General features: G+C 45.2%; 1 protein-coding gene across 5 annotated transcripts in view; it reads left to right on the forward strand.

Annotated features, from left to right (window-relative positions):
• Window positions 1–14,436, forward strand: part of CEP112 (centrosomal protein 112) — a 257,461-nt gene that overhangs the window by 90,679 nt on the left and 152,346 nt on the right. For 4 of the 5 annotated variants that reach the window (XM_064150629.1, XM_064150624.1, XM_064150626.1 and 1 more), the window contains exons 18-19: window positions 282–417; window positions 5,502–5,609. In XM_064150629.1, the coding sequence (XP_064006699.1) occupies window positions 282–417; window positions 5,502–5,609 (244 nt within the window). The remainder of the gene's footprint in view (window positions 1–281; window positions 418–5,501; window positions 5,610–14,436) is intronic. The other variant, XM_064150628.1, reaches the window with a different exon arrangement.

Raw genomic sequence — 14,436 nt, forward strand, 5'->3', positions numbered from 1 at the left:
AGTAAACCAAGTCCACGCAGATGTCGGAGATGGAGGAACCATTGTAAGCTGTGAGCATTGTGTTTGGGGGTGCAAAAATCAGGAAGAGAAAGTGAAAATAACTCCTAGCCTTCTGTTCCCTTCTTCAAAGTAGTGCTGTGGAAGTTGGGCAGAAGCTGGGACAGGAAATTGAAATCTGAATACTATTTTAAAGGGAGAGGGTTAAAGGGCTCTCTTTTAGACTGGCACACTTGTTCTTTCATTTGATACTTGAACTCTGCAAATTTTCTGTGACTTTCTAGGGAGAAGGAGGAGCAGCTGACTCGGGTGACAGAGGTACAGAGGCTGCAAGCCCAGCAGGCAGATGCTGCCCTGGAGGAGTTTAAGCGGCAGGTGGAGCTGAACTCAGAAAAAGTCTACGCTGAAATGAAACAGCAGGTGAGAAGGTCACAATGCCAGCCTTTCTGAAACTCTGTCTCAGTAGGATAGCATATTCTGATCTTATAATGCCAGAAACATGCTTCACTTGAGAGTGCTACATCAAAATCTTTCACAATGCAGTGGCTTTGCTAGCGAGTCAGAAAGGGATGTTGGCGGTTGTTTCATCTCTCTAACAAAGCCAGAATTGTCATTGTTACAAAGGTATCCGTGGTTGTGATACTGATTAGGGATTTTGTCAGGAGTGAGAGTAGAAAGTGTTAGTTTATACACCCCTGTGGAACAGCATTTGTAATTTTTCCACTTAAATGTGTGTCTCTTCCTACTCCTTTCAGGATGAACTCTGTCATCCGTTAATGAGGTCCTGTAATCAGTTTGAGCCTAAACAGGGGCAGAGCCGTGGTGGCTGCTGACAGGCATGTGCAGAGGACAGAAAATTCCTGTTTTTTTTTTTCCTTGTCCTTGAAATTAGGAGGCAGAATTCATATAAAAAGGTTTTAGTGTCTTGTATTCCTTCTGGAGCAAACAGCAGTTAAAAGTGCAGGCTCTGGGACTTTGCAGATGCAAAACGATGAGTGAAGTAGGAACAAATGACAGATGGTGCAAAACAAGGGGAGAGAAGCATTCAGCTTTGGAGCCCTCAGTGCAGAAAGGATGTGAACATGATAGAGTGGGACACTAAAATGACTGGGGACTGGGACACCTCCTACAAGGACAGGCTGAGGGAGCTAGGGTTGTTTAGGCTGGAGAAGAAAAGGCTCCAGAAAGAACTAATACTGAATTCTGGTACCTGAAGGGGGATGCAAAAAGGCTGCAGGGGGACTATCAGCAAAGGCCTGCAGTGATAGGATGAGGAGCAATGGTTTGAAATTGGAGGAGATTTAGTTCCAACCAACCTGGCATGAATAGGGACACGTCTCACTAGACCAGGTTGCTAAAGGCTACAGGTACTGGAAGGCTGCTCTGAGTTCTCCCTGCTGCCTTCTCCAGGCTGGACAGCGCAAACTCTCTAAGCCTGTCCCCATAAGGGAGGTTCTCCAGCCCTCTGATCACAACAACCTCAAGCACTGCTACTGGGGACAGAGTGGCTGAGAGCAGCCAGGCAGAAAGGGACCTGAAGGTACTGGTGGAGAGTAGTTGAACGTAAGCCAGCAGTGTGCCAAGGTAGCCAATGGCATCCTGGGCTGGCTCAGGAGCAGTGTGGCCAGCACGACAAGGGAGGTTCTTCTGCCCCTGTACTCAGCACTGCTCAGGCCACACCGTGAGTACTGTGTCCAATTCTGGGCCCCTCAATTCAAGAGAGATGTTGAGGTGCTGGAAGGTGTCCAGAGAAGGGCAATGAAGCTGGTGAAGGGCCTGGAGCAGAGCCCTGTGAGGAGAGGCTGAGGGAGCTGGGGGTGTGCAGCCTGCAGCAGAGGAGGCTCAGGGCAGAGCTCATTGCTGTCTGCAACTACCTGCAGGGAGGCTGTAGCCAGGTGGGGTTGGGCTCTGCTGCCAGGCAAGCAGCACCAGAAGAAGGGGACACAGTCTCAAGTTGTGCCAGGGGAGGTCTAGGCTGGATGTTGTTAGGAAGTTGTTGTCAGAGAGAGTGATTGGCATTGGAATGGGCTGCCCAGGGAGGTGCTGGAGTCACTGTGGCTGGAGGTGTTGAAGCCAAGCCTGGCTGGGGCACTTAGTGCCATGGTCTGGTTGATTGGCTAGGGCTGGGTGCTAGGTTGGCCTGGCTGAGCTTGGAGGTCTCTTCCAACCTGGTTGATTTGAGTCGCCATCCCTGGAGCTGTTCAAGGCAAGATCTGTGAGGTCTCTTCCCACCCTGATGATACTGTGATACTGTGATTCAATTCAATTCTGTCCTCTTCTGGACCACAGCTCCATGTCCCTTGCATGCTGAGGGCACCCAGAACTGGACACAGTGCTCCAGGTGGGGTCTCACAAGAGCAGAGAAGAGGAGCAGAATTCCTTCCCTCATCCTGCTGATCTCGCTGCTTTTCATGCATCAACCTGTCCAACTCTCCTGCCAGGGCAGGTTCACCTGAAGTGGGTTGCACCTGACAGCATCCTCCTTCTTCACAGTGGCTTGATACTAATATCTCATTTCTTCTCCAGAAGGGATATAGCCTCATTTTAGAAAGACCAGTAATGGTTCCATTCACTTAAAAAAGCCCCAGCAAACAAAAGCAATCCACACAGACCAAGACAAGTCTTCAAGAAAAGACTGGATGAGGCACTTGGTGCCATGCTCTGGTTGACTGGATAGGGCTGGGTGCTAGGTTGGACTGGATGATCTTGGAGGTCTCTTCCAACCTGCTTGATTCTATGATTTTATGATTCTAAGAAAGACCTGCAGAAGAGTTTGGGAAATGCAGTCAGTTGCCATTGGAGAATGACTGTAAATTTCTTTTAGCATATTCCCCTGTTCTGGCAAATTTTGAAGGTAAATATTGCTGTGCTCCAAGAATCAACCATGGGTTTATTCTGTCTCTGTTTGCAGGCTAAACTAAAGAGTAAATGATACTGTAGAACTGAGCAACACTCTTCTGCAGGAACAAAGCTTCCAGGAAATACATCAAAGCAGCACTACTGAAGCTGTCTTTCTAGCTTTGTCCTTTCTCATTCTCATTCCCCTGCACACACATACTCTTCAGATAAATCACCCTTTAGGTTGTAACACATTGGAAAATTCTGTTTTTTGTGGTGAGGTGCAATGTACTACTTAGAAAACAAAACCTGTAGTAGCTATAGCAACGCTGTGCTTTTAACTACACTAGAGATGCCAGGCTCCTGAAACCAGGGGTTTTTGGTGTGTGGTGAAGTTAATTATGGAGATAAGTAGGATGGGGTCTGGCATTTTCAGTTCTTGTAATCAATATTTGATTCATTAGTTTGGCTCTGTGATAGTTTTTTGCCATCTGCTTCCTATTTTGTGGAGCCTGTGATTCGTGAGAGTCACCTGATGCTCGCTGATGGGCGAGTGGGACAGTTTTAACTGGATGAGCTGCAGGGTTTGTGATAGTAACTAGCAAAAAGAGAAAGCCTGACTATGTCATGGTACTTCAGATCTAATGTTTCCTGGGTTTGGCAAATAATGATCAAGAGCCTTCAGAGCATTTGTAGGAAATGTCTGAGTGTGACCTAACTGCTAAAGCACAGGAGCCAGCAAAGCTAAAGCACCTTTACATATGGTTTTACTATTTCACTTTTCAGAATGTTTTCATTCTCTTAAGAATAAAAATCCTCCAATAAAGTAATAAGATCTCTATTATTATTATTATTATTATTATTATTATTATTGTTATTATTATTATTATTATTATTATTATTATTCCTGCTTTTTATTGAGCTAAGTAAAAATATGGCTATGAACATGCAGCTTGAGTACGTTTGGAGGCAGAAGAAATTGTTCATAAATTAATCATTGGGCTCCTTTTGCTTAAGAGCAGGTAGTAGCAATGAGGTTCAAAAGCTACTGGGAGGATAACTTGTTCCTTTCAGTTCCATTTTTCCACTTTCTAGCTGGCCAACTGTTCCTGGTCCTATATCTTCCTCTCTTGCTGCAGGGTTTTCCAATATAATGCTTTCACCACTCTGAGGGCTGCCTTTTCTCCTCTTTCTCTGGCTTAGAAGTGATGTCCAGGCCACTTGGCAAAGACATCTGTTGAAGACAGAGCATTCCCTTAGGCCAAACAGGATTTTGGCTTGGGCTTCAGGAATTTCTGCCTTTCTTCTTTTGGTGCAGCAGAAGGACCTGCAGCAGCACTGGTCCCTCCTGATAGCTACACCCCTTGCCTCTCTGATTTTGAGGGGGGGTTTATTCACTGCTTGTGTTGGGACCTAGATCTCCCAGTAACTGGTGAGTATGCACTGCAGCATAGTGCTGTGCATACATATATAAATGCATATATTTATTAACTCCCTTGGAAACATGCCTGATGTACAGCTAGCAGTTGTGCTTTTGATACAAAAGCCTTTGTTAATTGAGTTAAGAAATTGCTTCCTTGATGCTGTGTGCTGGAGTCGGTGGGACTCATTATTCAGAGGCGATGACTATCTTCAGAGAACTTTACTTGCAGCCAAGTAATTCTCTTTTAAGTTATTTTACTGATTTAATGTAAACTTGCTTTAAATGTCTATTTGTGCACTGACTCACACATGATTTCCTTTGAATTTCCAGGGGCAATATATTTTTGTGTGAAATACATTTGATTCTGTAATATGTCCTGGAAAAAAAATAGTCCTTTTTGTTTTTTATTGGGATGCTCACTGCTGCTGAGTGAGAAACTGAGCTAATGCTTTGTAATCGAGAGAGGTGATTCTCCCCCTCTGCTCTGCTCTGCTGAGACTCCACCTGCACTACTGCATCCAGTTCTGGGGCCCCCATTACAAGAGGGATGTGGAGATGCTGGAGCATGTCCAGAGAAGGGCCAAAAGGATGCTGAGAGGGCTGCAGCAGCTCTGCTGTGAGCACAGCCTGAAAGAGTTGGGGCTGATGAGTCTGGAGAAGAAGAGGCTCCCAGGGGACCTTCTTGTGGCCTTCCAGATCTGAAGGGGGCCTCCAAAAAAGCTGGGGAGAGACTTTTTAGGCTGTCAAGAAGTGACAGGAGTGGGGGAAATGGAGCAAAGCTGGAGGTGGGGAGATTCAGCCTGAAGGTGAGGAGGAAGTTGTTGAGCATGGGAGTGGTGAGAGGCTGGAATGGGTTGCCCAGGGAGGTGGTTGAGGCCCCATGGCTGGAGGTGTTTAAGGCCAGGCTGGCTGAGGCTGTGTGCAGCCTGCTCTAGGGTAGGATGTCCCTGCCCATGGCAGGGGTGTTGGGACTAGATAATCCTTGTAGTCCCTTCCAAACCTGACTGATTCTATGATCAGGGAGTGGCATGGTAGAGGTAAGCATTAGATCCTTAAGTAACTAATAATCCTGTAGTTAGTGAATATTCATTCTCACTAGATACAAATTGTGTTGCTCTCCTTCTCAGCAAGTTACATTCTCCTCTTTGATGGTTTGCAAACGACTGGAGAAACATCAGAATCTTTCTAGCTATGCCTTAAAAAAACCCCAAAACTTAAATATTCCCTTTCTTTTGCCACGTAGATGGAAAAGGTTGAAGCAGATCTAAGCAGATCAAAATCACTCCGGGAAAAGCAATCGAAAGAATTCTCCTGGCAGTTGGAAGAGCTCAAGCAAAGATACGAGCAACAGGTCAGTCAGTTTGCCCCTCAGGGTGGAAGGGAGGAGAGACATCTTCTCATGCAGGTGTAGGTCAGCTCCTGTGGCAGGCTGAGTCCTCTCCTCTCTGTGTGTGGCTTTTCTTTGTATAGAAGTAAAGTGCAGGTATGCAGAGCTGATGCGATGGGGGATGGAGAGAGAAGAGTCTACACCGAAAACAGTTTTGTTTCCTCTTTGCAATCCTCTGCACCTCTGCCTCGTTCAGATTATTTCCCAGGCTTACAGGTGGCAACACCTATTGTGCTAATTCCCAGGTGAAATGATTTCATGTGTTATCTGTTTTCCTTCTCATCAAGAAGCTGCGTTTTGCTCTGTTTATCATTTCCAACAGGAGGAGGGTTCACATCGAATGCTTGTTTTGGCCCATCAGTACTGATTTGCTTCACTGTAGTTTCAGGGTTGGGAAATATCCAGGAAACATTTGGGTGGGGAAGAGAAACTTGTGTTCAGTAGTGTTGTGAAGTGTAAAGGGGAAAAAGTGAAATAGGAGCAGACAAATTGTTGTTGCCTGATGTGGACTTGGAGCCGTCAGACGCTTGTGTGAGGTGGTACTTGGCCATGAAACTGAAGTGGGGTTTGGTTGGTCACACCTGCTGAAGGTCTTTTTTCACTGCTTTACAGCAGTGATATGCTTAGTCTAGAAGCTTAAAATTCTCTCTTATCAATGTTTTTTCTGTGGGTAAAAGTTTACATTTCCACCAGGGAAACGTGTTTTCATCTCCTTTTGTTTTCTGTGCTGGTAGGAGGATGAAATGCTGTAGTTGACTTGTGGTCCATCTGGAAGGGGCCTTTTCACAGAATCATAGAATCAAGCAGGTTGGAAGAGACCTCCAAGATCATCCAGTCCAACCTAGCACCCAGCCCTATCCAGTCAACTAGACCATGGCACTAAGTGCCTCATCCAGTCCTTTCTTGAACACCTCCAGGGACGGTGCCTCCACCACCTCCCTGGGCAGCCCATTCCAATGCCAATCACTCTCTCTGACAACAACTTCCTCCTAACATCCAGCCTATACTTCCCCTGGCACAACTTGAGACTGTGTCCCCTTGTTCTATTGCTGGTTGCCTAGGAGAAGAGGCAAGTCATTAAGGAGCAAGATCCCTTTGGTAGGTGTTGAGAGACACCTTTGCCTGTGCTTGTGAGGAACAATGGTGTGTTTTGTGCGTGGCTTTCTGAATGGCAGAGAGCTTGCTGGTTCAGATCAAAGTATCCTCCTTATCCTCACTCCGGAGTGTCAGCATTGCTAATTGGGTGGCCAGCTGACAAAGGGTGAGAAGCTGTCCTGTGTAACAGAGAGATGTGTCTGTGCAGGCGTTTTGTTTAACTGGGTGATATTCTTCAGCCTTCTTGTGTTTAAGGATTCAGGAGTAGTATGCCTTGAAGAGACACTGGGGGTTTTGTTTCATGCCTGTATTAAAGGTGAGGAGGTTTGATGTGTCAATTAAAGGACACGCAGGAGGGAGGGCATGGGAAGTGTTGGGATTAGTTGGGTATCTGCCTTAAGGTGGAATTTTTTAATGGACTCTTCTGTTCCCATCACTTTAGTGATATGGTTGGGTCACTTTTTTCTTTGCAGTTCTCATCATTTGTGGTGCAGCTTTAAAGTCCAAAGTAAGCATTTACTTGAAGAGCCTGATCCCAGGTTTAGGAAAATGATCTCTATAGAGAAATACTAATCAGATGTGTGACCTTCTTGTTCCTGCCTACACAGGCAGATGGTTTTTTTCACCTTCCAGTAGACATGGTCAGAGTTACCAAGCCATAGATGCAGCCTTCTGCCCAATACCTGGGTGGTTTTGCATGCTGAAGGCAGATGATGATGCCCAGCAGTGGCATGGCTTGGGGTTATGTTTGCTTTCTTGTATCATCCTGCCTGTTATATTCAAACCTGGAGACCGGGTTGGGAAAAAAACCAAAAACCCAACCAAAAACCCCAAACCAGGCAATTAACTGTGATAGTGAAAACTTTTTTAGTGACAGTGAAAACCTTTTTGGTGATAGTTAACACCTTTTTTTTAGTGAATCCTTTTTAAAACTGGGATTCTGTAACAATGTTGATGTTGTGGTAAATAACCAGTGAAAGCATTTTGCCCTGAAATCAGATGTTTACTGCTTCACTTTTATACTGAGGCTAGCAGCTTTGTGCTGTGAGAAAGAACAGCCAGGCTTATGAAACATCCCTGAAACCCAAGTGCAGGGTTTCAGCACTAAAGAGCTAAACAATGAGAGCCTTAGAAGAATTTTCTGAGGAATCCTGTTTATGCCCTTCTAGAAAACTTATTTCACTTCGTACTTGGTTTGGAATGTTCTTTGCAAGCTTGCAAACATGAAAAATGTGTGTCCCTTCCTGCAGATTGCTGTGAGTTATCTTTGGAAACGGCGTTCTTTTTGTCTTGTCATTCCTGCAGAACAAAGCTCCTTCAGCCCAGCCACAGAGCAGCATGAGCTCAGTTCTTCCACTCTTCAAATTTCCTTCCAGTAGTTCCAACTTCCATCTCTCTGCATTGCTCTCTATTTATGCCTCAGAACTTCTAAACCATTTTAAAAGCAGGCTTTACCTTGCCTTGGTTTACTGCATTTTCCTTTGGGGAGGAATGGACTGATTGAAACCGCTTAAATCAAGCAGTAAATGAGAATTGGTGGGGGGTGATTTCAGCAGGGCTCTAGCAGGCTTCCAGTCAGGAAATAGGCACCCAACCAAAAACAAAAAGCAGAAAAGAAGAAAAGAGAATCATAGAATCATAGAATCAGCCAGGTTGGAAGAGACCTCCAAGATCATCCAGTCCAACCTAGCACCCTGCCCTGTCCAATCAACTAGACCATGGCACTAAAGGAAAGAAAAAGAAAGGGATACTTTAGCTACCTGAGAAATGTAGTCATTGCTCTGAGATGTTCTGCCTCAAGCATCTGAATCTAATTGTCAAGTGGAATTTATACACAAAGGGAAGGAAAATTGACCTTCAGATAACATCTGGTAGAGGTTGGCAGAGGCTGTGCTGACAGTGTACTGGACAATCCAGTTGCCTATAAATTTAATCAAGTTGTTTATCACCAAATGATATTTAACCCTATTCTTCAATCTAAGGAACACTTGGAAGTGTGGGAGAGCTGTGGATTTGCCTCTGCTTTGTAGGAACGCTTGCCTGTGCTTCACAGCACTCTCCTCTCACACTGATTTCAAAGCAATTACTGGTGTCACCATGGCCTGTTGGTTGTGGGGCTGAAGGATTGCTCTGCCTGCAGATCTGCTGATAGATATGGAGATTTCTTGGGCTTTTATAGCAATAAATCACAGAATCACAGGGGCTGGAAGGGACCTCGAAAGCTGCCAGAGCAGGATCACCTCTACCAGATCACACAGGAACACATCCAGGAGGGTTTTGAATATCTCCAGAGAGATATATATTACTCCATTGTGCTAGTTTGGACCTAGCTGGGGTATTTTGGTGAAAAGAATTAGATGATAGGCTGTGAGAAGGAAACAGTGGCGATGGCTGCTTCACTCGTAGGCTTGCTGACATGTATAAGAACGAGAACATAAGATAAGGGAGTTGTTTGCTCTCTGTCTTGGGGGCTGCACTTCTCTCTAACCTAACCTGCTGTCTGTGTGACTAATCCATCTGATTCCTAACCCCCCTGGCTGACCCTCCAAACTTACCTTCACTGTAAGGCAAAGTCTGGGCTAAGGTAGAGGGGTGGGAGAAGGTGGAAGGGTGGTTGGGAGCTCCTGCTGGAGACTCTGGTTTCTGGGAGGGCTGCTGTGTTTCTGTGTTACATTTGAACTTGTCTATTTCTGTCTATATTGTGAATACCTGCTTGCATATTGTGCTAAGCTGTAAATATAAAGCTTCATTCAGTTTCCAGATCAACTGAAACTAGTCTGGGTGATTTTCACAAGAGTGTGGGGGCAGGGAGCACCCAAACCATCACATATACGCATTTATTTGGTTTCCTTGAAGAAGAATTAGCAACAAAAGCCTTCCAAACCCATAGCAGTTATTTTATTAACTTCTTGAATGGATGGGAATCCACAAACAAAGCAAAGGCAACCTTTTGGATCTTGCAGGATTTGGTTTCCACTGTCCTGTGTCTCTCCTGGTTGCAGCTTCATCTGATTCAGTGCCACTTTCTTTTGAAGTATCCACTGAGAAACTGGTGCTTGGTGGCTGCTTGCTTTTTTTCTTTAAACATACTTTAGCTCAACTTTGTTCTACTTGCAGCTGTTAGATTTGAAAGTGTATTTTGAAGAAGAAGAAGAAAAAAAAAGAACCTTCCAGCAGCACCACAGTTCCTATCTGCTGGGAGCAGCTGCTCTCGGCACTTCAAAGCCAGTGGACACCACAGCGAAGGCCTCAGCCTTTCCTGCCTTTGAAATGGTTGCAGTATCTGTGGCTGGACTTTATGGCACTGTCAGCACAGGAGAAAAAAAAGGTTGTTTGGGTTTTTTTGCACCCACTCCCTTTTATTTTTTTTTCCTTTTTCTTTTTTTTTTTTTTCTCCCTTGCTGCTTTCTAATTGCATCCTCACTGTAGCTCATAGTACCTGCGACTTGTTTCTGCCCAAATGTTTGAAAGAAGAGCCTGCAGAAGAGGAGGCTCAAGGCAGAGCTCATTGCTGTCTGCAGCTACCTGAAGGGAGGCTGTAGCCAGGTGGGGTTGGGCTCTGCTGCCAGGCAAGCAGCAACAGAAGAAGGGGACACAGTCTCAAGTTGTGCCAGGGCAGGTCTAGGCTGGATGCTGTTAGGAAGTTGTTGTCAGAGAGAGTGATTGGCATTGGAATGGGCTGCCCAGGGAGGTGGTGGAGTTGCCATCCCAGGAGGTGTTGAAGCAAAGCCTGAGTAAGACACTTAGTGCCATGGTCTGGTTGACTGGACAGGGCTGGGTGCTAGGTTGGACTGAATGATCTTGGAGGTCTCTTCCAAACTTCTTGATTTTATGGTCTGGTTGCTTGGTCAGGGCTGGGTGCTAGGTTGGCCTGGCTGAACTTGGAGGTCTCTTCCAACCTGCTTGATTCTGTGATTCTGTGATTCTATAATCTGCCTAAGTTTTCAGTAGTGGATTTTGGACAGGTGAATTAGATAAAAAAGTTAATGAATTTGCATATCTACATCAGTGAGGAACCCCCCTGGGGGCGCATCTCTTGGGGTGAGCTGCTGTCCCATAGCAGAGTGCTTGTGGAGGAGCAGGAATGCTTCACAGCAGAGTCAACTCTGCACAAGCAGCAGATGTTCATAAATGGCCATGAAAAGAAAACATGCAGTGAATTTTTGAAGATCTTCAGGTTTAAATGGCATCAGTGGTCTGGTTGATTGGATAGGGCTGGGTGCTAGGTTGGACTGGATGATCTTGGAGGTCTCTTCCAATCTGGGTGATTGTATGATTCTATGATTCTAAGGAAATGCAATGATAGATCACTGTGGTCACTGTCACACCCACTTCTTCCTAGAAATAGTTACTGGAGTGCTATGACTGAGCAAACATGAACTGAGATGCAAGGTTTGCAAGAAAGCCAAAGTTTATGAAATTTCCTTTTCCTAGCAAGGAGAAGACACTGAAAAAAATCAATGAATAATTATTGTAGAATCATAGAATCAACCAGGCTGGAAGAGAGCTCCAAGCTCAGCCAGCCCAACCTAGCACCCAGCCCTGGCCAATCAACCAGACCATGGCACTAAGTGCCTCATCCAGGCTTTGCTTCAACACATCATAGCAGGATGGTGTCCCTTGTTGAGCTATGGACATACTTTCTGAGATAAGATATCAACCTCAGTGTATAAAGAAGCCTTTTGTTTTCATTCATCTTTTCTTTAGTGGTGTTTATTCCCTTTTAAAATGATAATTATTCCTGCTTCCTTAGCAAAGTGGGAAGCTGTTACGTGAGAGCTGAAGAATCTCCTTGTATCTCAGGAAATCCTTTCTTGTGACATTTATTGTTGGGTCCTGACTTCTGTAAAACTTGTGAAGGAACAATCAAAGTTGTTGTTGTGTCCTGTTTAGCCCAATAAGAAAGAAAGAGGACACCTTCAGAAACATTTTACTGGCTATTTTAACAAAAGCACTTTGAAATGATGGTAAAGATGAGAGAAGTAGTCTTACACTTTTAAGTCTGAAGCAAGACAAAGATGTGGTTGAGCTTAAATAATGCCTTTTATATTAAAGGAAGAGAGGTAAAGATGTGCAGAATCAGCCTGGCTGTAATCTTACCTGCCAGCAGCAAGGACAAGTGGCCAAGGTAGTGTGGAGAGACTGTTCTTATTTTAGCAGTTTGCTGGAGCAAAGGAATGGTATCATGATTAGGAGAGGAAGAATATTCTTTAGATCTTCCTGTACATCTTTCTACCATTCTAGGGAGGTTAATTTAAAGAAAGAAGTGAGGGTATCTCAGGTAAAACATGGATTTTGTAATCCCAGCTCTTACTTTTATACATAACTCTATATATTTAGAAACAAACATCTCATTCATTTCAATGTTCCAAGCACAATCTCTCCTGCTTCAAAACACTCTGAAGTGTTACTTAGGTTAACATTTAATAGTTGGGCATCTTCTCTGATTGTTTTTAACTGTTTAACTTGGTGCCAAGAGATTTCACCTGAGTTTGGGTTATCAAGGCTGTGATGCTGTTGCTTTGCTTTTGTTTAAAGTTGCAGTGAGAACTCCTCAAAATGCTGCAGGGTGGATATTTGTGACCTGGGTGTGTTTTCAGCTGAAGGTAAAATGGTTTTGACCTAAGTTTGTTTTTTTTTACCCCTCAAAGATCTGCTCAAGCACATTTAGGCAACACTGTTTAGTTCAGATCATAGAATCAGTCAGATTGGAAGAGACCTCCAAGCTCATCCAGTCCAATCTAGCACCCAGCCCTACCCAGGCAACTAAACCATGGCACTAAGTGGCCTCATCCCTTCTTTGCAGCTTCTTCTAGCTTCTTTTTGACTACTCTGCTACCCAGTTGAATGGAGAAAACATGAAAACCTTTGCAAAGAGGTGCTTGAACCACAGTGCTGCTCAGACCAATGTTGCAGGCGTTTCTTAGCTGTACTTTAAACAGCCCATCTCTACTCAGGGATTCACAATCCAGTTTTAGTATGCTGGCTTAGTTACTGAGGGATGCAGTCTTTGTGAAAGGCTTTGTTCCTCTCCTCTTTGTCTATAGTCTAAGATAATTGAAATACAGACTGTTCTTGCATGGAGGCCAACTGGGCACAGGAGCAGAGGCTCTAAATTTTTCATGTCTTCAGCAACAAGCTGCATAAATTTCATTTAATAAATTAATGTAGGATGCATAAATGCTTCCTTTGAACCATCCTAACACAGAGATGAATGCCATTTGCACAGAGTATCTGAGGAATAGTTGCTTCAATCAACAACATCAACATTTCATTTTCTGATATTAGCTAAAACTCACCAATGGGAACAGGATCCAAATTTAACCTCCAAGTAAAGAGTGGGTGGAAATCATCTGGATGTACCATTGCTGTTTACAGAGTTGTTAACCAGATGGATGGGTATTTACACTGGCTCCTGCAGGCATCTAACTCGTGTGTGATTCAGAGTTAAAAGCCTGAGCTCCCTGTATAGTCAACAGAATCAACTTTGTGGGGAGGAGGGAGAGGGGAGCCAGTTCCAGGAACATGAAGTGGTGCCTGCAGTAAATAGCGAGTCAGGCTGCAAGCGCCTGGGAAGTCTCTTCTCAGTGTTCAAAGGAGATCCTTGGATAAACTCTGAATCCCAAAACAAAGCCTATGTACAGTAAATTCTGTACCTGAGCCTGCCACAAACTGGTATTTGCAGTGACTGGAGGTTTATTAGTTTGAAAGAAACAGTTGTGTTTGTAGAATGTGTTGGCAGGAGGGCTAGGGAGGGGAGTGGAACCTCCTGACCCTCAGCGTGGCGCTAGGTGTGATTTAATCACAGGGGTGCAACTTCACTTCCAGCATGCTGATGGTTGAAAACCAAATTGACTCATGGCAGGTGGACTGGGAAGATAGGAGGACTGAGGTGAAGTTTGTGCTGCCTGGTGGCAGAGCACTGGAACAGGCTGCCCAGAGAGCCTCCTCTGGAGACTTTCCAAAGCCACCGTTTCTTTGTGACCTGCCCTAGGGCATCGTACTCTGGCAGACGGTTTGCACTGGATGATCTTTTGAGGTCCCTCCCAACCCCTAACATTCTGTGATTCTATGATACTTTATAAATAGAATCATAGAATCATTGAGATTATAAGAAAACTCCAAAATCATCAGGTCAAACCATCAACCCGGTAGTAGAGATCTCAGCTGGAGCACTGCATCCAGTTCTGGAGCCCCTATTATGAGAGGGATGTGGAGATGCTGGAGCATGTCCAGAGCAGGGCCAGGAGGATGCTGAGAGGGCTGCAGCAGCTCTGCTGTAAGCACAGACTGAAAGAGTTGGGGCTGTGCAGGCTGGAGCAGAGGAGGCTCCCAGGTGACCTTCTTGCGGCCTTCCAGGATCTGAAGTGGGCTACAAAAAATCTGGGGAGGGACTTTTTAGGCTATGAGGGAGTGCCAGGAGTGGGGGGAATGGAGCAAAGCTGGAGGTGGGAAGAGTCAGACTGGGCATGAGGAGGAAGTTGTTGAGCATGGGAGTGGTGAGAGGCTGGAATGGGTTGCCCAGGGAGGTGGTTGAGGCCCCATGGCTGGAGGTGTTTAAGGCCAGGCTGGCTGAGGCTGTGGGCAGCCTGCTCTAGGGTAGGGTGTCCCTGGGCATGGCAGGGGAGATTGGAACTGGCTGATCCTTGTGGTCCTTTCCAACCCTGACTGATTCTATGATTCTAACTTTCTGGAA

The sequence above is a fragment of the Pogoniulus pusillus genome, chromosome 11, assembly GCF_015220805.1.
Source record: "Pogoniulus pusillus isolate bPogPus1 chromosome 11, bPogPus1.pri, whole genome shotgun sequence".
NCBI classification, from domain to species: Eukaryota; Metazoa; Chordata; class Aves; order Piciformes; family Lybiidae; genus Pogoniulus; species Pogoniulus pusillus.